The 23649-nt window shown below is 52.9% G+C and overlaps 2 protein-coding genes across 3 annotated transcripts in view; both read right to left on the bottom strand.

Annotated features, from left to right (window-relative positions):
• Positions 1–7092: 7092 nt before the first annotated feature.
• On the bottom strand, positions 7093–10193 carry RABIF (RAB interacting factor). Its single transcript, XM_059488003.1, has 2 exons — positions 10007–10193; positions 7093–9939 (listed from the first exon to the last, which is right to left on the bottom strand). The coding sequence occupies exons 1-2, from the start codon at positions 10190–10192 to the stop codon at positions 9697–9699; spliced, it is 429 nt and encodes a 142-aa protein (XP_059343986.1). The 5' UTR covers position 10193; the 3' UTR covers positions 7093–9696.
• A 6883-nt stretch (positions 10194–17076) lies between these two features.
• Positions 17077–23649, bottom strand: part of KLHL12 (kelch like family member 12) — a 29264-nt gene continuing 22691 nt past the window's right edge. For both annotated transcript variants that reach the window (XM_059488076.1, XM_059488075.1), the window contains exons 10-12: positions 23024–23122; positions 18650–18836; positions 17077–17227 (exon numbers count right to left, since the gene is read on the bottom strand). In XM_059488076.1, the coding sequence (XP_059344059.1) occupies positions 17101–17227; positions 18650–18836; positions 23024–23122 (413 nt within the window). In that variant the 3' untranslated portion in view covers positions 17077–17100. The remainder of the gene's footprint in view (positions 17228–18649; positions 18837–23023; positions 23123–23649) is intronic.

The following is a 23649-nucleotide window of genomic DNA, read 5'->3' as shown; positions in this document are numbered from 1 at the left end:
GGAGAATGATTAATCCACTGACCTCAGGCCAAACCTTGATGGGAGGACATGGATTCTCCATAAGGGTTTTGGGAATGTTTGCTGGGTGCCAAGATAAATCTTTCATTTAGAGCTGAAAACTATTCATAACTAGACAACACTGAATTAATTCCTGTTCTAAGCAGTCCTGATCCAGATGGGCTGGGAATCCCTAAAAACAGGAACTACAAGGCAGAAGGCACAGCCAGAGCGGTTTGTAGGGAAGGCCTGCAGAACCCTGGCTGTGTGCAGTAGGTGTATCTCTAATTATGTGATTAAACCCTGTTTGTACCTGATCCTGCCCCTGCAGGGAGTGCCCAATTAAGTGGGAGGATGTGCCTGAGTTGCCAGAGTGGAACCCCAAAGGGCTGGGCTCTGTTTTTGTTTGTGAGGTTCTTTCAGTGCAGCGGTGTCTGCCCACAGATTAACATTTCATGAGCAAGATTAATATCAGCATTCTCTCCCTTGATCACTTGGCTTTGTAACCTCACCATGCTATTAGCCTGGCTTCTTGGAGGTAATCCTTAAATAAGTGCCTGGTTTAATGACCTTAAATACATTCTCTGCTTTTAAATCTTAGATTATTTGTTCATCCAACTGTATTAATCCTGCTCCTGCAAGCCTGGACTTCACTACCTGCCCTATTTTTTTGTTCTCTGCAAGCCCACATTGCAGGGACTGCTCACTTTAAATATTGCTTCAGCCCAGACTCTTTCAGTGCTGCTTTCCTGCCTTTCCTGCTGCTCTGTGGTACCAAACCTCCACCTGCCATTTGTCAAAGCTGAAACAGCTTCTCTGGCAAGTACAGTTGGTTTTCATTTAGAATTCAAAGCCTCCTGAGGAACTCACCCACTGGGCCATGGCCTCTCTGTTTTGGGGTGCTGTGTCTGTGCTGGATATTGCCCCTGTCTCAAATGATCCCAGACTTTGGTACCTGAACCTGTACCCAGTTCAGTTTGTTACCTGGGAGTGAACTGTCCCTAGCCTACACATTTTGTCTTCTCCACACTAACTTTTGGTTTAGATACTGAAAATGTATCTTGTCTTACCCTACTAGAGGAATTGGTCTCTCTTTTAGGGCAATTAATTGGTTTTTTTTGGGAGGTATTCACCTGGAGAAGAGAAGGCTCCAGAGAGACCTTAGAGTTCCTTCCAGGGCCTCAAGTGGCTCCAGGAGAGCTGGAGAGGGACTTTGGACAAGGGCTGGAGGGACAGGACAAGGGGGAATGGCTTCCCATTGCCAGAGGGCAGGGAGGGGTGGGATCCTGGGGAGAAATTCCTTCCTGTGAGGGTGGGCAGGCCCTGGCACAGGGCGCCCAGAGCAGCTGTGGCTGCCCCATCCCTGGAAGTATCCCAGGCCAGGCTGGATAGGGCTTGGAGCAGCCTGGGACAGTGGAAGGTGTCCCTGCCCATGAGAGGGGTGAAAACAATATCAGCTTTAAGGTCCTTTCCAACCCAGACCATTTAGTGATTCTTTTAGTGTGGGCAACCAAAATCACTCATTAAGCCAGCTCTCTCTTGCTGTGCAGCTTCCCCTCCCTGCTGCTCAGGCAGCAGCACCAGGGCCCAGCTCATTCCTATTCCCAGAGCTGGGACATTCCCATCTGTACTGACTGTGACCACCTGGCAGAGGTGCAGGGAGTGAGTGTGGCGAGCAGGGCACATCCTGCAGGCCTTTGGGCTGGGGCAGGGTTACAGCTCTCCACGGCACCTTGTGGTGCTGTTTGGGATCTGTGCTGAGCACAGCACTGATCCCACAGGGATGATTCAGCTCCTGCTGAGTCAGGAGCTGTTCTGCCCCTCACCCTGAGCCACCAGCGTTGGGCCAGGGGTGCACAAGGAGCTGGGGGGACACAGCCAGGACAGCTGTCCTTTACTGACCACAGGGATATCCCAGACCATGTGATGGCATGCTCAGCCCTGAAACAGAGGGTGGGGGGATGGTGGGGTCTGGCCAGGCTTAGGGTGGTTGGTGATGAGCAATTACTTTCTTGTATCACTTTCCTTGGTTTCTATTTTCCTCTCTTTATTAGTTTTCTCCCCTTACATTTTTAAAAAATTCTTTTTCATTATTTACTTGTCTTCATGCCAATCCACCAGTTTTCTCACTTTCACCTTCCACTTCTGCCATTACAGTGTGGGGGAGAAACGAGGGTGTTGGTGCTTAGCTGCCAGCTGGGGTTAAAGCACAACACATCCACAGTCCAGACTCCTTCATGTGTGATGGCCAGGCAGCAGAGGCTGGGGGAAGTGTCACAGACCTGACTTGGTTCTTGCTACCCAAAGTGTCACAGACACAGAAAAATCCTTTCTTTAGGATTTTTCCCTCTTCTGGGAAGCTGAGGCCCCAGAGAAAGAATGTAAACAATGGTTATCTGCTGCTGAGGAATGCAACAGGTGCATCTGTGATTGGCCCATGTTGGATGTGTACAATTAAGGGCCAATCAAAGACTGAGCTCTCTCTGGGACAGAATCAGAGAGAGCTCCTTTGTTTATTCATTCCTATTCTATTCCTAGCATAGCAAGCTTCTGAACTTTTCTCTCCATTCCTTTTAGTACAGTCTTACTGTAATATATATAATAAATCAATAAATCCAGTCTTCTGATCATGGAGTCAAGATTCTCGTCTCTCTCTTCACCCCTGCAACCCTTGCAAGCCCAGCAACACCCAAAGTGCACACAGGGTGGCTGCACTGAGAATCCTGTGCAGTGCTGAGCAGTAAAACAGGTAGGAACAGAAACTGCTCAGTCCACTGGCTCAGATTTGAGACCCTCTGGGAATTCATGGTGACACTGATGGATTAGAGCAGGGCACCAGGACAGAGCTGAGCATTCATGCCCCCATTAGCCCTGAGGGGCTGAAGCACTCTAGGCACTGACCTGGCTGGAGAGCTCCAGGTGGTGCAGTGCCCTGCCCAGGGGTTCATGGACAAGGCAGAGATGCTCTGCAGTGCTCTGCACCACAACCAGTGCACCCAGTCCTGCACATGGAACAGCCTCTTTTCACTGCCCTCTGTGCTAAGACCAATTTCACATCAGCTTAGCTGGATCAGCAGCACACACTAATTGTCTGTGAAAGCAGGGAGGGGGTGCCAAGGAGTGAGCCAGAGGGTCCCAGTGAACTGCACTTTATGCTGTGCTGCCCTGAGTATGTGCAGCGCTGACACTGTGGCATCACCTCTCCCAAAACCAGGAGCTGTGTCTGGGGTACCCTCCAGCTACACACAAGACATTCCCTTTTGGTGCCAGCATACTGGGATCCCAACAGAAATCCCATATCCTAGCAGGGGCCTTGAGGAAAGAGATGGAACCAGATCCCCCTGAGCAATGCTGGCATCATGAGGGCTGTGGAGTGCTGGCAGCAGAGCCGGGCTGGGACACCTGTGGCTGCAGCAGGGACTGAGCTGGTGAGGGCACAGAGCCCCCAGATCGCTGCTGAGGCACAGCCACAGCCCTCACACTTTGGTGGTCCAGAGCTTTATTCTGAATAAAGAATCCAGGCCTCTGAATGCAGCACCAGCTCCAACAGAACTCCCTGAGCCCGTGGTTGCTGCTCCTTTAACCCCGGGGAGAGGGGCAGGGAAGGGGCAGGGAGCCACCAAGCAGGGACAGGAGGGGAGGGACAAAGGGACAAAGGACACCTGGATGGCCCAATGGCCCCCAGGGGTAGAGGGCCTCCTTTGGATCTGCCAATCACTCTGTGCCCTTCTAGAATGCCAGGAGTGACAGACAGTGCTGGGAGGGGAAAGGAGAGGGGACTGACACACCTGGGAGGGAATGATCAGGGGAGGGAGCCGGGGTTCTGGGGTAAACCTTGAAATCACACCACAACACTGCCCTTTTTTGGTGCCAGTCCCTTGGACATGTCATGGCCTGGCAGAGAGAACCAAGTCCTCCAAGAGAACAGGAAAGAACGAGGCAACAAGTTCTTGAGGCCATGTCCTCATGTTCCACTGCCAGATATTCCAAATTACCCAGAGATTGTGCAACGAGCCGTGCTCTGGCTGTTTGCCATGGACAGCATTCCAGGCAGCGTGCAGAGCCAGCTGCTTCGGGAGGGGAAGGATACCTGTGCTGACACGGCTTTGCTCATTTTCCCTTGCTCTCAGGGCATCTCCTCCAGCTGGGCTGGAACAATGGCACAGGGTACTCGGGGCAGCGAGCAGATGGAGCGCTCTGCCTCTGCACGCACAGCGATTGCAGCAACTGTCAGCTCCCCGCAGGGAGCCCAGAGCCTCGGCAAGATAAGGAACATGAAAGGGGGGCAGAGCCCAGCTGGGCATACACACACCCTGCTGCTTCCCCAGCGAGGAGAGGCGGGGACAAACACACCCTCGAGGGATCCTCCCAGCACAGCCCTGCCCCAGGGACGCTCGGATCCCATCAGCACAAATTACCCTGAAAGGTTTGTGAAGGACAGACCCGCCGGCAGCTCTGCCCTGTCCTGCCACAGACAGCCGGGACTGCTGGAAACACGCGGCTCTGGCTCTGTGCTTCGGCCTCCTGGGCACCTGCTGTGGCAGCACATGCCCCACTGCATTCCTGGGCTCTGCATTTCTGTCCCACTGCATTTCTGGGCTCTGCATTCCTGGGCTCTGCATTTCTGTCCAGCTGCATTTCTGGGCTCTGCATTCCTGGGCTCTGCATTTCTGCCCGGCTGCATTTCTGTCCAGCTGCATTCCTGGGCTCTGCGTTTCTGCCCGGCTGCATTTCTGGGCTCCAAACCTGCCCCGGGCTGTCCCGCCCAGCTCAGCCCACATGGTGGCTGAGAGGAAGTTGCCCTTCCCTCCCTGGCAGGATTTCTCCAGGCAGAAGCTGTATCTGACTAGTTCATGTCTCTGTTCATGAGTGAGTCCCCAGGAAATGGCCCTGGGATGCTCAAGGGACAGATCCTCCTCCCCCAGGTGCTCCCACCCCTGCAGCTCTCCAGGAGTTTGATGTGCAGCACTTCAAAAACAAAACTGCAGAACCACTGGGATAGACTGTGCCACACTCGATTCAGTTTTAGAAAAGATGCAAGAAAGACTTTTCTCAGAGCTGCTTCCCCCTCTCTGAGGATGGAAGTGTTCTCTCAGCAACCCTGGAACCTGCTCACTCTTCCTCAGGGGTCACATGAAGGGAGCCAAGCACTCGATTTTCACTGTGTAAGATTGGGTCATTTTCAGGTGCAGGGGCACTCACCCCACAGCACACTCCTGTGAAAATTATCTTCTCTCCCTCCTCCAGCCCCACAGCTCACCTGCATTGCTGGGCTGCCATCTCCCCCCTCTCTGTCACTGAGGCGCCCAGCTGTGCTCATACCAAAGCTGCACTGGAGGCACCTGGCTGCCTCACAACTCAGTACTCAAGTATTTATGCTGAAATGCATAGTGTTGGTTGAAAGAGAACAAAGCTGGCTTTGATAAAAGCCCTCATGCTCTCTCTGCATTTTTATGGCCAGTTCCACTCATCTGCTGTGGTTTCCTGTTGTGTCCCCAGCCAGCTTCAAAATACTTGGTGGGTTTTTGGCAAAATGCTCAGTGGTTTTTTTACTCTTTGATTCTGGAGTTTGGCCTGTATTAACCTGACTCTGTGGGAGGCAGGGACGCTTTCCCTGCACCAGTTGTCCAAAGACTCCGAAGCTATTTCATCTCAATTGTTTCCTTTCCTCCTACTTATGTTCCTGCCAGGGAGTGCAATGTCAGATATGTAAAATTACCTTCAGGGAAATTCGTAACACATTTCAGAAATCCCTGTTCCCCCACCAGCTCCCTGCAGAACCGCCTGTGCTGATGGGGCAGTCCCTGCTCACACAGAGGCTCAGGGAATGCAGCAAGGTGAGCTGTGCAGGACAGGGAACACCACAACCACCTCCCTGGCCAAGCTGGCCCTGCTTTCATCAGCCACAGATCTCCTCTGAGCTCTGCTGAGCCATTCCCCTCCACTCCTGCAGGCACAGGTCCCACACACAGAGATCTCACTTCATCCCTGCTTGGTTCCTCTGTGAGGCCTCAGCTGGATGGGAGAGCCCTGGGACACAGCAAACAGCAAAGTTCTCCAAGCTGCTGCTTCAGAGTCCACACTGTCAGCACTGCCCTGGTGAGGATTCCCTCAGTCAGAAGGGAGGAATCAAGGAGAGGCCTCAGGTCCTGACAGGCCCAGGCACCCAGGTTTGCTGACTTGCAGAGCTTGGGAAAGAGGGAGCCTTGAATCCTAGCCCCTGCTCCATGCACCACTTACCTGGTTCAGTGAAATGTAACTCATTTAGGGAAGGAAGAGTGTGATTGTGACCTCTGCAAGGCATGAGTTGTGGCAGCTCCCCAGGACAGCTCAGCTGATCTCACAGCCTGCAGCTGTCAAAAAGGAGCAAAGGCCTCCATCCTACCAGTGCCCCTGGAGCATCCCACAGGCTGCATGTGCCAACCCAGCAGCCAAGAAAGGAAAATTTAGCCTAAGTTATCAAATTTGACACACAAAGGGTTCAGCAGCTGCTCCAGTGGGAGGTTTGAGTGGGAATGGGAGCAGAGAGGTGAAGCTACAGGAGGTGTAAATGCCAGAACCAGACCACAGTTCTGGGCTATGAACCCATCCCAGTACCAGAGCCAGACTGGAGCAAGGTCTGCTTTTAACCACCCTGAGCACATTTAGGGCATATAAACAGTAACCCATACAAACCAGGCAGGCAGGCACTAGAGATCCTGCCAAATCCACACCGGGAAGCAATTAGACAAAACTGTTTTTATTTGCCCCCTTAAACCTTGCTGGAGGGATTGGCTGGAGCACAGGAGGCAGGTTTGTTACTGTTCCCTCTTGAGGCACTGCTACATCTTAACACAGGAGGGTCTCAGGAGTCAAATCTATGCAGACATTAAATAGAAGAATCCAATTTCAAATTAATTTTAAGTGATCTACATGTGGAAATTCAGGTTTCTGCTCTGTCTTGGTATTGATAAAGATGGGCTGCAAGATGAGCCTTCCTATGTACCATGTAAGTGCTTCCCATGCTTAAGGGTTGTCTACCCTTATTTTCTAGGAGTTACCACAGGCAACTGGAAAACAGTTTTTCAACATGCTGGATAAAAAGCAGTGAAAATATTTGTGAGTCTATGTGAATTTTTATTAGCTGTCATTGACACAGGAACGGTGCAGCTTCAGCAGAGCCCAGACCTGGTGCTGTGTCCAGTGGAGCAGCAGCTGCTCTTCCCCCAGGCTGTGTCTGCTGACTGGGACACTGCTCCCCACAGCTCCACTGAAGGCACAGTGCAGCTGCCTGAGCTCAAATCCCACACTGTGACGCTGCTTTCCCCCACCTCGTGCCACCCCCTGAAATTCTCAGTCACCTCTGGGAACATGAATTAGCCCAGGTGCTGGCTGAGAGCTGGGCTGCACAGCTGTCCCAAAACCTGCCCCAGGTCTCTGTGCCACCAGCATTGCAGGGGTTTCTCATGGGCTGCAGGAACCCAGACCCTGCTGAGGCTGAATGACACCCAAGATCTCATCGTACAAAAGCTTCTTCCCAAGAATTCCCATCACACTGTTCATTTCTTCTCAGCATTTCAAGCCTATGTGATCCTATTTAGTATTTAAGAGCCAGCAGAAAGCACACCTGGATCCATGCAGGGCTCAGCTCCCCTCTCCCACTGAAGAGGAGCAGGAGCTCCCAGCATTCAGGGCTGTGCTGAGGTGGATTTCAGCTGCTGCCATTTCGATGTGAAGGCTTTGACCTGAGCTCTCCCATCTCTCCAGGGCTGTTCTACTGCCTGGGAAAGCTGCTACCACCCCCAGCTCCTCCCAGTGCCACCCACTGCTCAGGAATCCACAGGTGCCATTTCTTGGAGGTCATTTACTCAGTGGTACTCAAGCTGATTTCCAGTCTGTTCTGCACAGTGGCTCCTTCAAAATGAGGGGTGAGCAGTGCAGCACATTTAAGTAACATGGACTGTAACTCAGGGATTTCAGGTCAGAGGACATATCCTAAGAGAAAATAATCCAAATGAAAGTGTGAAATTAGTGATGTGATCCCACCATTTTGCCATGGGTGCAGAACCCGAGGGAAGCTCTCCTGTCCTTTGAGGACATCTGCTTGATGAACCTGTGCAGTCCTGGGGCTTAGGGCTAAGAGACAGGAAGGGCAGGAGGGAAGAAGCAGTTTCCATGACAAATGTCCATCTGACACATTCAGCAAGGACACAGCACAGGATTTGCCTCCTGCTCCTCATCCCTCAACCTCTAGATCACAGTTGTGCCTCTCTCCCTGCCCTGATAAATCCTGACTGCCCACAGCAGAAGTTCCTGACACCAGGCCGCACATTGAGGCAGTGTCTCCAAATCATAGAAGTGCAGGTGCTCAAGCACTGGGACTTGTTTCTGCCCCTCCTGCTGTCAGGATGCCTCTTCTGGGAGACTCATCTGAGGCTCTGCCTGCCCTACAGAGCCCTGCCAGCAAAACTGTTTCATTAGAGGGGTAAGGGAAAGGTTCTTCCCACAGCTTTGGGGCAGCACCCTACCCTAAACCTTGAGTTTGGTGGCACAAACAAATCCATCACCCTGCTCAGCTAGGTCAGCACCCAAGTGCTCGGGAGCAGAGGACAGGGATGTGTCCCACAGAGAGGCACAGCACCAGTGAGCCCAAAGCACCCCTGGACAACTCACACAGGGCTCAGCAATGGAGAATGAGCTGGGCCACGATTACCAGCAGTGATAAATGCAGGGAGAACCATGGCTCCTGCAGCCTCCTTCCATCTTTAATCAGCTCTGTGCTCAGCTTTCAAAAGGCAGAAACCAAAACTGGTCACAATATCCCAGATCACTCTGACCACCAGCTTTTACACAAGAGAAATTCCTGACATCACTGTTTATCACACTCATATGTTCTGACATGCTTCAGCACTGCCTGTCCAATGATTCAGGTGCTTTTCAGGCTGGAATCTCTTCACTCCAGCTGCCTGAAAGCTTCATGGTCTGGTACATTTTCTTTGTTTGCTGCTCTATCAGCTTATGCTGTCTGCACATTCTACCTGTGTTCCCAAGAACTCAGTTAATAGGACTGCACACGTTAGCTGGAATGCCTCACACTCACTTCAGGTGCCACAGCTGTCAGGTGGGATGAGGTTTTGGAGAACATAAATGTTAGAGCTTGGGGTAGTGAACATTCCTTCTGAAAATCAACAGAAGACTCAGCCTTAAGCCCTGGAACTGCTGTGGCTGCAAGTCAGACAGTTTCAGCTGCCACGAGGACTCAGTGCAGCAGTGCTGTCAGTGCAGTCCCTGTCCAGTGCCCCATTCACACGGTGTCATGAGAGACACCTCAGCCCCCCGGAGCAACAGCAGCCACCGGGGAAGCGGCAGAGTAGCCAGACTGGGGCAGGTTGGGCTACGAGGCAAAGGTGTCAGGGTGAGCTGTCCCTGCAGGGCACAGGGACCCTCCCACCACCAACACTCTTCCCGTGTGGGCGCAGTGAGGAGCCGGCCGTGCCAGGGCTGTGATTGCTGCCGCTGCTCAGCTGTGGATCTGGGAAAGGGGGCGGCAGTGGAGCCGCGGGTCGGTCACACGGGGAGCAGGCAAGCTGCGGCCAGCCAGGCCGCGGGGCGGGCGGGCCGTGCTCGGTGGGGCCCGGCCGCGGTCAGTCCAGGGCTGCCCGGCCCCGCGGGGCTCCGGGGGCTCCCGAGGGCCGGGCCCGGCTCCCACCCGGGCCGGCGTCACTCGTGGGCCACGCGCTCCAGCGCCACGTAGAAGCTGTCCTTGTCGTCCAGGCAGTGCCAGCCGATGGGCCCCGCCTCGCAGTCGGCGCACACCAGGAACTTGACGTTGCCCACGTCGCGGGTGAAGCCCACGTTCTCGAAGGAGAACATGTCGCGCACCAGCCAGTGCTCCCGCAGCACGTCCCCGCCGCCGCCCGCCGCCGCCGCCGCCGCCTTCTTCCTCATGGCGGGCAGGAGGAGCTGCGGAGACACGGGGCCGTCACCGCCCGGCCGGCACCGCCCGCTCCCTCCCCGAACCCCCCGGTACCTCTCGGCGGGCGAAGGTGGCGGCGCCGGGCAGCAGCACCCGGGAGCCGCAGCGCTGGCACAGCACGGCCCGCAGGTTGCGGCCCTGCGCGCACACGAGCCCGGCCGAGCCCGGCGCGGCCGCGGGAGCGGCGGGGGCAGAGGCCGGAGGCGCCGCCGGCTCCATCTCCGCGCAGGGCGCCGCCATGGCGAGGGGCGGGACCGGCACAGTGACGTCAGCGGAACGCAGCGGTGACGTCATCGCTATGGTCCCGCCCCGCGGTGGTGGCCCCGCCCCTCTGCCCATCCCGGGAGGGGCCGGGAGCGCCGGGCTGGGAATTCTGTGCGGGAATGGTGTGCGGGAATGGTGTACGGGAATGGTGTACGGGAATGGTGTACTGGGAATGGTGTACGGGAATGGTGTGCGGGAGTGGTGTACTGGGAATGGTGTACTGGGAATTCCATACGGGAATGGTGTACTGGGAATGGTGTACTGGGAATGGTGTACGGGAATGGTGTACTGGGAATGGTGTATTGGGAATGGTGTATGGGAATGGTGTATTGGGAATGGTGTACTGGGAATGGTGTATGGGAATGGTGTATTGGGAATGGTGTACTGGGAATGGTGTACTGGAATGGTGTACTGGGAATGGTGTATGGGAATGGTGTACTGGGAATGGTGTATTGGGAATGGTGTATGGGAATGGTGTATTGGGAATGGTGTACTGGGAATGGTGTATTGGGAATGGTGTACTGGGAATTCCATACGGGAATGGTGTACTGGGAATGGTGTATGGGAATGGTGTACTGGGAATGGTGTACTGGGAATTCCATACGGGAATGGTGTACTGGGAATGGTGTATGGGAATGGTGTATTGGGAATGGTGTACTGGGAATGGTGTACGGGAATGGTGTACTGGGAATGGTGTACTGGAATGGTGTACTGGGAATGGTGTACTGGGAATGGTGTACGGGAATGGTGTACGGGAATGCTGCCACTGGGAATGCTGGACTGGGAATGCTGTACTGGAATCCTGCACTGGGAATGCTGGACTGGGAATCCTCCCCCAGGAATCTTGCCCTGGGATCGGGCTGAGACCCCAGCACAGGCTGAACCCCCAGCTGTGGCTGCCCCTGGGTCCCTGCAGTGTCCCAGGCCAGGCTGGACCGCATTTGGAGCCCTCTGGGATGGTGGAATTGTCCCTGCCCATGACAGGGGGATGAGATGAGTTTTTTGGGTCCTTCCCACCCAAACCAGTCTGGGAATTTCTGGCCCCCAGGGATCCTGGACTGGCAGTGCTGTGTCTGTTGTGGCCCACAGGGACCATCAGGGACAGTCACTTCCCAGCCGTGGGAGTCTGGAGATGCCTGAATTCGTGGTTGGAGAAGGAGCTCAGTTGATGCTGGACAAAGGGAAATTGTCTCCCTTTAAAGCCTCCATCAGTGGAGATATTCCAGAACCATCTGGACGCAATCCTGTGCCGTGGGCTCTGGGATGGCCCTGCCTGGGCAGGGAGTGGGACCAGATGAACCCCTGGGGTCCCTTCTCTGATCCTTCTGGGACCCTGTGAAGCTGCAGCAGTGATTGCACCAGGATATGGGAGCACCTGGGCTGCTCTAACAGCAGCTCTGTGGCTGCTTGGCACAGGGAGAACCCTCAGTGGGGAGGGCAGAGGGCCTGAAAGGGGCAGGGGCACATTGACAGCAATGTGTGACCCCACAGAGCCTGGGCAGTGCCAGGGCAGTGCCAGGGCTCACAGGCAACACTGAGGGACGAGGTCCTGGAGCCCAGGGGACTCTGCTGCTCCTCACTGAGCACCTTTGGGCCCCTCTGGCTGCTCTGGGCTGCTGCTGCCACCCCTCTGTTGGTGTTGAGAAGATTGAAAGAGGCCTTTGATTGAGCCACTGCTTCTTTAGAGGACAGGCCAGATCCCAGCAGAGCCCTGGTTTGGTGTAAATGTGCCCCATGCTCCTCCTGCTGCTCACTCCTGACTGCTGCCAAGAGCCCTCAGGAGAAGCCAGAAATGGGAACTGACATCTGAGGTGAATATTCACTAAATATTCTTTGGTGTTCACTAAATAAAGGAGTAGGATTTCAGCAGCAATACTTACACAAGCTGGGGTGTGAGTGTGGCTGGGAGACATCAGCCCACCCTCCTGGCACCTGGGCAGAGTTTGGGGGTTTGAGCTCCTGAGCCCTGTCTGGGGCTGTGTGGGGACCAGAGCAGGGGGAGGAGAGGAGCTCAGCAGTGCCACTGACAGCCCTGGGGCTGCCTGAGCCAGGCTCAGACCAGAGAAAGGAACAGGGTCCAGTCCTGTCCCACGGGAAGGTGACAGGGTCCAGTCCTGTCCCACGGGAAGGTGACAGGGTCCAGTCCTGTCCTGGGGCTCAGGGAAGGCCCAGAACCCCCATGCCTGGAGATGCTCTGGACTCCACAGAACCTGATCCAAAGAGGATCAGGGTTGCAGATCCCCAGAGTGCCCTTCCCAAGCACAGTTACCCTTGGATTCTGTGGGATCCTTCCTGCTCATGGAGGGTCAACAGCAGTTTGAGAAAAACACCCCAGAGCATTGCTGGGAGCTCAAATCCATCCCTGCCCTGGAGCTGACTCTGGCTGCCCCAGAGGCACCTGAGGGTCACTCGGTGTCACTCTGTGTCACTGTCTGTCACTCCAGGGTCACTCTGTGCCACTCCAGGGTCACTCAGTGTCACTCCAATGTCACTCCAGTGTCACTTCTCTCTCTCCAGAGCTTCAGAGCCTCCCCATGGCCACTCCTGCCCCAGACCAGCCAGGAAAGCTCTGCTCTGCCCACACATCTGCTTTGCAATGGAGGAGGCCTGTGGCTGCATTTCCCTTCACAGAGAAAAGCAAGGCACAACTTCCCAAGGATATTTCCTGGGAATCGCAGTGAGGAACCTCAGAGAAACAAAAAACAATTCTTATCTAATTTGCTCCTCCTGTTGTTGTGTTGGAAGATTGTTTATCTGAAGGAGTTGGTCAGTTGGATTCTGCTGAGGATTGTTTTGTTTCCTTGGCCAATTGGAAAAAGCTGTGTCCTGACTTTTGAGAGACAGTCATGAGTTTTCTTTAGTATCTTTTAGTATTCTTTAGGATTCTTTGTAATATAGTATAATACAGTATAATAAAGTAATTAACTAGCCTTCTGATAACATGGAGTTCTGCCCATCATTCTTCCCAGACGTTGGGGATCCTGCAAATCTGACAGGAGGCCTTTCCCTGCCAGTCTGGAGCTGAACATTTGTGAGGTTCTGCTTGGCTGTACCACAGGTGCATATCCTAATTTTGGGGTAACCCAGGCTGTGAGGGGTGAGATCCCAGCCAGGTGTGGGAGGGGAGCCCTGTGCCTGCCCTGGGGAGGCTGCAAACCCACCCTGCAAACCCACCCTGCCAGGCTGCACCTGCCCTCACCTGCTCACATGGATGTGAGATGGGCACTCCTGAGGAGTCCCAGCCCATAAACCTGAGTGGCACCACAGCACCCTGATGTCTCAGCTTGTGGCCCCAAGCTGCTCTAGGTTGGTGGCTGCAGTGGTGGCTCTCATTGTTGCAGCCCTTGTGGACAGCTCAAGAGGTAAATAAAAACCCACTAAAAGGATCTTTGGCCAATTCTTAAGTCTTGGATGGGAGCTTTCTTTGTTGGAAACTCATCTTTAATTCTTCAGTTCTTACTGAAGTTCTTACTTCTTCTCATTTCCCAGGACATTTCCTGACCACTCCACAAATGTATTCTTTCTCTTTCATACAAATTGGTTTGCTGCAAGGTGTTCATTCACAACCAGCTCAGTCAGGAAAACTGTAGTATTTTTAATTTATTTCTGTGACTGTTACTGTATCAGTAACTCTTGCAAAACTCCCAAGTCAGAGGTGGTGCTCCCATGCTTTGCTAGCTCCCTCTACATAAATAAGGCAGAGTGCTTAGTGTTTAAAGAAGAGCTGAGGTGATTATGTGTGCCTTAGCTGCAAGGCCTGCCTTGGTGATTCTCTCCTGCTGCTTCCATGCAGCCAGCAGTGGAAGGGTGAAAATGTCTTTTAGCATTTTCTGCTGGATCATTCATGAAGCAAAGCTTCACTCTTGCTGGCCAGGGAGATCCATACCAGCTTCCTCCCAAGCAGAACATTTTGTCCCTTTGTTTTGCTTTCAGCAGGAGCCTGGACATTTTCTCATCTCCAGCACCAACATGGAGCATTTTGAAGATTTATATCGTGCATTAACTCCCTGGAAACACCTTGAAGTTCCTATTCAAAACCTTCAGCACATCCTGTGGTGGAGAGGCAGGGATGGATCTGCTGGTCACATCCTGCTGTGACCCAGTTCTGCTGCTGCTGAGTTTGTGCCCAGCCACACACTGGACACGGCACTTGTGGAGCTGAATCCCTCTGAGCCCCCTGCAGGAGAGCAGGGCTTGTCAGGGAAGGGACAGCAGCCACTGACAGCTCCAGGGGCAGCATCAGAGCCTGGCAGCTCCCCCTGCACCCTGGCAGAGGGCACAGCTGGGACAATCCATGGGTGGCACCAGGGAGTGCTGCACTCCCCAAAGAGCCTGTTCCCCTCTTTGCTTCCCCACTCCTCACTGGCTGAAGAATGATGGAGCAGTTTGGGGACAGGTGTCAGGAGAGGCTCCTGAACATCTGGAGTGAGTGGTGAGCTGTTTGTGGGGGGACCAGGTAGCAGGGGGAGGATCTGAAGCCATCAATGAGGAAGTTTGCCCTGAAACCAAGAGAATCTGTTTTGCACATGGACAGATGAATTAATGCTGGGCTCCATTCATCCCACATGCCCATGGAGGAAACCGGAGCTGTAATTTTTTGCAACTGCAGCTCCACTGTAACAGTATTAGAATTATGGAATTGTTTAATTTGGAAAAGGCCTCTAAGACCATTTCCCCAGCACTGCCGTGTTCACCACTAACCCATGTCCCCAGGGGCCACATCCACAGGTCTTTTGAACACTTCCAGGGATGGTGAATCCACCAATGCCCTGGGCCTGATCAGCCATTCAGGGAGAGATTTTCCCCAATATCCAACCTTAAACTCCCCTGGCACAGTTTGAGGCTGTTCCCTTTCCTCCTGTCCCTGTTCCCTGGGAGCAGAGCCCAACTCCCCCCAGCTGTCCCCTCCTGTCAGGAGTTGTGCAGAGCCACAAGGTCCCCCCTGAGTCTCCTTTTCTCCAGGCTGAGCCCCTTTCCCAGCTCCCTCAGCCCCTCCTGGAGCTCCAGCCCCTTTCCCAGCTCCATTCCCTTCCCTGGATATGCTCCAGCCCCTCAATGTCCTCCTTGTGAGGGTCCCAAGGCTGCTCCCAGGATTGGAGGTGTGACCTCAGCAGTGCCAGCACACAGGGATGCTCACTGGTCACAGCATGGCAGGTACACACCAGGTGTCATTGGCCTTCTTGGCCACCTGATGATTCATTATTGCTGCTGACTGTCATCAGTCTTTTCCTCCTCTCTGCTCCATGCTCTTCTCCAACAGACCTGGCATGAAATTCCCTCATTGGGGAGCTCCCCAGGCCTGGCTGGTCTCTGTGCACAGATCTCACAGCTGGAGCAGCTGTTTTTCACCACTGGGCTGAAGCTGCAGGGCAGAGACACTTGAGGGCAGCTGACTGTCTAGCACAGGTTTTGCACAAACCCTCCACACAGCAGTCAGTCATGTCTGGAAGGTAGAGAACAGAAGCTAAACTCCTACTGGCTCAGGAAATATTTTATTCTTTATACTTTCATTAAAAAATAAACATAGGAAACGAAACCACAGAACACTTGTGTGATAGAAACAAACGCAGAAGGTCAGAGCATTGGCTGAAAGTGCATCATTAGGTCATGCTACCACGTCCCTGATCCCACCCTGTCCCCAAGCAAGGAGTCAGCAGGAAGCCCAACGAGCAGCACTACATGGAGCCCAGGCACTGTGGGGCCAAGCTGATGGCAGAGGGGAGCCTGAGCCCCCACAACAGTGAGGCAGGACATGCTGAGCAGGGAGAGCTCCATGAGCTGCTGGGAGCCACTGGTGGAGCCTCACCTGGGCTCATGGGGCAGCCAGGGATAGCAAGTGTCACAGGATGTGGAGTCATGAGACAGGGGAATAAACAGCTGAGAACAAAGGGCGAAACAGAATCCTGGATGTCACTCCAGAACAGCCCTGGAAGCAGAAAAATCCTAGATGAAAGGAAAACCAACACAATGAACTTGAGTGATAGGCTGCCTCAGGTGTGCTGGGCTCGGGTCTGTCTGGGGACAATCCCCAGTGCCTCACCCAGCAGGACCCTGGTGGGCAGCAGCCACTGTGTCCCTGCTCTCCTGGCCTCAGCTCAGGTGACCTCCTCACAGGATGGGGCACAGCCAAGCCCCCGGTGCCACACATCATTTGCAGCTGGAGCTGTCAAGCTTTTTGAGGAAACACGATGTGATGAACCTTGCTGAGCACCTGATCAAGAGCACAAACACTGCAGATGCTTCTGTGGCAGGCACTGAGCTCCTCCCCTGCCTCTGCCCGTGGCCTCAGTCTCTGCTCACAGGGGCTGACAGCTTTAACCTTTGACTCCTTTGTGCAGCCCTGCAGACACAGCGACAGCTCAGGGCCCTCACACCTCACCCAGGCTGGCTCTGCAGTGCTGGGGAGCACGCTGCAACATTCAGGACGTACACAATGATTTGAAGCTGGAACACAAGAGCAGCTGGGCTCAGCCTCACACATCCACACGGCTGAGAGCGCCCGAGGACCCGCAGGGTCCTGCGGTGGCTGAAGAGGTGACCCAGGGCTATGTACATGTCCTTGGGAGGGGTCACCAGGCTGCCTGAGACCAGGCTGGGGCAATCTGCTCTGCCCACAGACTGAGCCACAGGAACAGCACAGAGTGCAGCTTCTCCTGACCCATTCATCCCCTTCATCCAGCTTCCCACAGAGCCCCTGATTTCAAATGACTGCTGAGATCACACAGTTATGCACATGCTCTAGTCACAAGCAGCACAGAAAGCTGCTGTTCTGGTGCCTATTCCCACAGCATCCACAACTCTCAAGAACAGTCACTGCAAATCATTTGGGACTCTTCCTCCAGCCGAGACATTTTAGAATGTTTTTCTTTGTGAGTTGCCTCTGCTCACTTCTCCCGGAGGACGCAGACCCCGGCGTCGCAGCGCTGCATCCCCAGGGAGGTGACGACTTCCCAGCTGTCAATGATGGGGTCGTAGCACTCGATGCTGCTCAGCAGTGAGTTGCCATCGTATCTGCCAGGACACAAAGTTACACATGAAGGATGGTGCTGGAGGAAGAGGCTGAGGCATTCAGAGCTCTTCCTAGGAGGCTGGAATAGCCCAAATTACCCAAATTATAACCCCTGCACCAGGCTGCCACTGCTGTAGGCTGCTGCTCTCCTGCCTGCCTGGGCCCTGGACTGTGGCATTCACATTCTCTGAAAACATCTCTTCACCCAGGATTTTTCTCCTGGGAAGCTGAAAAGACTCAGAGAAAAGGAAAACAATTCTTATCTCATTTGCTTCTCCTGTGTTTTGCTCATGTGGAATATGAATGGAGAATATTTACCCACAGGTTGTTCCAGATTGCAAGGCAAGATGTTTTCTATTACCATCTGTATGGCAGATTACCTTTGTCAAGTGGGCAGTTTGCCTTACCTCTCTCTGGGTGATCACAATCACTCCTCCCTCAGGAGGGGACATCTGCTGATAACAGCTATTGAATGTCACTGCATGGCTGATAAGAACTACAGCATCCCATTGGGAGATGTGAGCCCAGAGGGAGGAGCCAAGCATTCCTACCCGGATATAATCTGGAGATTCTGGAACACCAGCACAGCTTCTCCACTGGATTGCCCAGAGGAACAGCAGCTGCCTCTTCTTCCACTGCATCTTCAGAGGCAGAGACTGCACCTTTCTCCAGGATCCCTGCTCCAGCAGAACCAGCCCTGACACTGCAGGAGGGCTGAGCCACAATTCCAATGGGACTGCTGCCAGCACCCTGACCCACAGGGTGTCAGGTTGGGTTCTGACTCTGGCAGTGCTGTTCTAGTGTACTGCATTGTTTATTTTATCCTTTTATTTTCTTCCCTATTAAAGAACTGTTATTTCCTGTTCCCATATTTTTTGCCTGAGAGCTCCTTAATTTAAAATTCATAGCAATTCAGAGGGGTGGGGAGGGTTTCCATTCTCCATTTCAGGGGAGGCTCCTGCCTTCCTTAGCAGACTCCTGTCTTTCCAAACCGAGACAGATTTGTTTCATTGGATTCTGGTGTGAGTTGTTTTGACTCTTTGGCCAATCAGGGCCAAGCTATGTCAAGACTCTGCAAAGAGTCAGGAGCTTTCATTATTATATTTTTAGCATTTTAGTAAGTATCCTTTCTGTATTCTTTAGTATAGTATAGTATATTTTGGTAAGTATACTTTCTGTATTCTTTAGTATAGTATAGCATTCTTTAATATAATGTAGTATTATAAAGTAATAAATGAGCCTTCTGAGAACATAGAGTCAGATTCATCATTCCTGCAAACACAACACTGACCTTTGTGCTGCCTGTTGTGGTTGGGCACAGTGACCCTGTGGGTGTCTCCCCTCACAGAGGAGAGGCCCTGTGGCATGGGCAGCAGCTGTGGGGTCCCTTGCAGGGCATGCAGAGCTGCAGGGCCCTGGCTTACCCGGCGATGGCGTAGAGGCGGCCCCGCAGCACGGTGGCCCCCACGTAGCAGCGCGGCGTGGTCATGCTGGTCACCGTGGTCCAGGAGTCGGTGCGGATGTTGTAGGCCTCCACCGAGGAGAGGTGAGCAGTGCCATCAAACCCACCCACCACGTAGATGTGGTCATTGAGCAAAGCCACGCCAGCCCCTGCGGAGAGAAGGTGGCACAGTGACACCCACGAGTGAAACTGGCAGTGTCTCTGTCCCTCAGGGAGCCTCTCAGGAACCCCGGCCAGTCCTGAGTTGGCAGACACTGGAGGGGCAACAGTGGGGAGACACTCTCTGTGCCCTGAGGGTACTGAGGGCTCTCCTGTGCCCCGAGGGTCCTGAGGGTTCTCTTGTGCCCTGAGGGTACTGAGGGCACCTGGGCTGGTCACCTTTGCAGCAGAAGAGACACCAGAGACAGCGGTAGATGCTAAAGGGCTGACTCTTAGTAGGGGTTAATCCAAGGTTTTATTGAGGGGCTCTGGGGGAGCTCCTGCACCTCAGGGGGCTGTCGCAGACATCTTTTCTGAAAAATCCTTTCCTTAGGATTTTTCCTTCTGAGAAGCTGTGAGGCCTCAGGAATAAAATGTAAACATTGATTATCTGCTGCTGTGGGATGCAACAGGTACATCTGTGATTGGTGTCATGTGGTTGTTTGTAATTAATGGCCAATCACAGCCCAGCTGGCTCAGACAGAGAGTCTGAGCCACAAACCTTTGTTATAATTCTTTGTTATTCTATTCTTAGCTAGCCCTCAGATGAAATCCTTTCTTCTATTCTTTTAGTATAGTTTTAATGTAATATATATAATAAAATAATAAATCAGCCTTCTGAAACATGGAGTCAGACCCTTGTCTCTTTCCTCATCCTCAGACCCCAGTGAACACGGTCACAGAGAGCCTCCTGCTGAGAGCCCCAGGAGATGAGCCAAGGTTACATTTAAAGGGAGGTGCAAACCCAAAGTAGAGAACATTTTACTAACCAATAAGTGACCCTAAGGGATGGGTACTGGGGGATGGACATTTAGGACAGTGTATGGGGCAAGGCTTGGGGGGCTGACCCCTGGCCTCTGGCTGATCACTCGAGATCCTGGATCGAAGCTTCTAGATGGAGGGATGGGATGCTGAGTGATTGACAGAGAGCCAGGGTGGGGATTTGGGGATGATCTTAGCAAGGGAAAGGGATTACACAGGTTAAGGGAGGGGGGTACAGTCTGGGATAAACCATTTGGGAAAAATACAGGGATATAAAACAAAATTACTTCAAAGTATTACAAAGTATAAAAACACACTACAACAGGCAGCACCAGGCTCGCTGCCACAAGGCGAACAGCTCAATTCCTCCCTCTCCAAAGGACATTTTTTATGCTTGTACCTCCCCTAAAATAGCTGATAACTGTGTCTTCTGTTGTTGTCTCCAATATGAAACATGAAAACACCTCACTCCACCGAACACTGCTGACGCTGGGGCATGGGGGTCTGGGCAGCACAGCAGCACAGGAGTTTACCTGGACTGACACCTGAGCACAGGTGTGTGAGCACAGCAGCACCAGGCCTGCTCTACTGGCAGGCAGAGAGGTTCCTCTGGTACTCTGAGTCCCTGGTGCCACTCAGCTCCTGGCTGTGGCCTGGAGAGAGCTGCACTCTGCTCCATGCTAAGCTGGAGGAGGGATTTCCCTGGTGCTCCATGCTAAGCACACTGCGCCATGCTAAGCTGGAGAGGGATTTCCCTGACATTACTCCTCTGAACACAAAATGAAAACTGGTTTCTACACTGTTGCAGAGGCAGAGGTGGCTGGAGCAGCTGCTGAACAGGTGTTCTCACAGTGAAAGCAGACAATAATATGCTGCTCCAACTGGGAATTTATGAAACCAGCAGCAAATAACCCCTACCAGCCTTGGTTCCTCGTTGGCAGCCCCTCAGGTACAGCACAGGAGGACACTGTGACATTACCAGGCACTTGGTGGCCTCAGGGGCTCCTGAGAGCACAGTCAGCCCTGTCAGGCTGTCACCACCCACAGGGAACTCTTGCACTAATGAATATCCTGAAGGAAATGAGCCAGCTACCCTGGCATGGATCTGTTTCTTTACAAACAGGGTATAAGACACGTTCTGTTTCTCTAAACACATCCTGCCTTTCCCTGCCTGTCCTTGCTGAGAGCCCCAAAACAGCTGGGAATGGCCAGGCCGGCCCAGGGGGCTCTCCAGGAGCTGAAGAGACCAAATCCAGGCCTAATCAGGGAAATCAGGGTCCAGCAATGCAATGTGGCCAAGGTCTCTGAGAGGGGGCCTCCCTCCAGAACCTGTCCTAAGAGGTGAAAAGAAACAAGGAAGAAATGTTCTGTGTGAATAAAGGCAAGATTACTCTTAGTCCTGGTCTTGGAATTCAAACACCTGCATGTGGATAAATCTTAGAGGGTTTTTTGGGGACAAAAGAAATCCTGTAGGATCCCAGGTCACCAGCACTCATACCTAAGGTGTGAGTAGTTAGGGCTGTTATTACCAGAGTGGCAGCACCAAAACCTGAGCAAAAAAAGGCCCTTGGGCATGTTTCAGATCCAGGCACTCCACGTCACAGTGCCAAGGAAGGAGCCACTGAGCCAGTGCTGGGGACAAGAGCCTCAACAGGGTCCTGCTGGCTTGTGGCACCAGGGAGCTCATGCTGCAGCCAAGGCACAGACACTAAAGCCTCCAGCTCCTGTGGGGAGCACAGACCTGGGAAATGCCTTTTGCAGAAAACTTGAACCCTGCTTTTGTCTTGAACTTGGTCTTGCTTGAACTCTGGTCTTGTCCAAAATCAGACTATTCTGGTGCCCACAGCAGGCCCCTTGAGAAAGCCATCTGATCCTCAAGCTTCCTAGAGATTCATGGATTGACTCACATGGTGCCTCTGACCTAGAAAAACCTGCAGATCTCATCCTGTGTTTTATATGTATGGCCTTCCTGGATGTGGAAAGTGCCCAGCTCCTAAATCAAATCCACTCTTGGCAGATAAACCAACACTTAACAGGAATATCCCTGTCACAGGAATAAATATTTAAAGATTGGGGTTTTGGTGAATGCCACTGCAGGCACAAGAAAACTGAAATGTTTTGGAACAGAGCCCAGTTTTACTGAGTACCCAGTACTTGTCCCTAACCAGGACCACTGCACAGGGATCACATGGAGCAGTGCTGCCCAGCTGGCTGTGAGGGCCAGTTATTGCAAGAAGCAGAGAAAAAGCAACTTCAAAAGGGATTTGGAGAGGGTCTAAGCACATAACTGTAAGCACTGGGAGGCACACAGGGGTGGAGACACAGAGCAACCTTCCCATGCACACACAGGCAGGGCCAGGGCAGCAGGCCTGAGGCACACAGCCAGAGCAGGAGTCAACACACCAGGGCACACAGGAGCCCCATGACAACCCCTCTGAGAAATGAAGGAGAGTTTAAACAGAAAGATACCCCAAAAGTAGGATTTAAACTGTATTTTTGTCCTAGGTACAAGTGCCAACTTAAAGCTTGGATAGAACACCAGGCAGAGAGACAAGTGAAGAGCTGGTGGGGATAATTATGGTGTGACTGCACCTTTTGTGTAAGCCCACTGCTGGGTGACAGTGCTGTGACAGGGCTGGCCCAGAGCAGGGCTCAGGGGAAGGAGCCTGGCAGTCACACCTGCCCTCACCATGCCCCATGGAGCTGCTGAGTACTGACCCAGTACTGGGGTCAGTCTGTGCCTTGGGAGCTCTTCTCCATGCCAGGCATTGCTCCTGGTTGTGGAAGTCACCCAGCATTTCATCAGCCTCCCTGTAACCTGTGATCCTGCCACTGCATTCCTCTGTACACAACTTGGGATGGAGGCATGTGAAAATTAATATTTCTCTTGGGAATTCAAGCCAGTAAAATCATCCTTTCACAAAGCCAACCCACCCACTGGGGCCAGAGCATCCTCCAGGGCAGCAGAACACAGCAGCAGTGACTGCTCCCTCAGTGCAGCAGAAACACACTGACCTCAAGGCACTGTGGCTGTGGATGTGACATCTGGTCAGAGAGAGAAAGCTAGATAAGCTTTCCCATGAATTGGTCTGAGGCAGCTGGAGAGAAAGAATGATAGTCAAGTACTAAACAATCCACAGGTGGTGTTTGTAATAAGTTGTTTTCCTTAAGGCTGTTTACAGATGGGTGTCTTCTTAATTAACCAGTGGTGATGGTGGTTTGGTTTAAGGACCAATCAGGTCCACCATAGTGAACTAGAGTATAAAAAGAAATGGGTTCCTAGTGAAATTGTTATTAGCCTTCTGAACACACATGGAGTGTGTCACTCATTTATCTGAGTCATTTCTGACCCAGCAGTGACACTGTGGGCTCTTACCTGAGCGCTTGGTGGCCATTGGAGTGACATTTGTCCAGTGTCCAGTGTGGGGGTCATACCTCTCAACAGAATTCAGGATGTTCAGCCCATCGTAGCCTCCTGAAACAAAACACAGGAGCAAACCATGGGGTTCACCTGGGGAGAAGGTTTTCTGTGCAGAGAGCAGTACCATGCTCTTCTAGTTCTGAAATTACAATCGACTTCCAATCCTTAGAATCTGGTTTAAGCCCAGAGAAGAGTAATAAACATAATCCTATTTATACTGGCCCTAAGCATCCTCCAAACTGCACTAAATTTTTGACTCACCCAAATATCCCCCGACTCAGAAAAACTATCCCCATATGAATGAGGATTCAACCCCCTGGGATCTGCTCGACTCCCCTTCTCAATCCTCTTCTTCCTAGTAGCCATCCTCTTCCTCCTATTCGACTTAGAAATTGCCCTACTCCTCCTGCTACCATGAGCCACCCAACTACAATCCCCTACCACCACCCTAACCTGAACCTCCTCACTTCTCCTCCTCCTTACCTTAGGACTAGTAGGACAACACAGGAGCAAACCATGGGGTTCACGTGGGGAGAATGTTTTCTGTGCAGAGAGCAGTAGCATGCCTGGTGAGCCCCAAG

The sequence above is a fragment of the Ammospiza nelsoni genome, chromosome 23 (genome assembly GCF_027579445.1).
Source record: "Ammospiza nelsoni isolate bAmmNel1 chromosome 23, bAmmNel1.pri, whole genome shotgun sequence".
Classification (NCBI taxonomy): domain Eukaryota; kingdom Metazoa; phylum Chordata; class Aves; order Passeriformes; family Passerellidae; genus Ammospiza; species Ammospiza nelsoni.
Note: the sequence above shows the minus strand (reverse complement) of the source record. Positions and strands in the feature narration are given on the sequence as shown.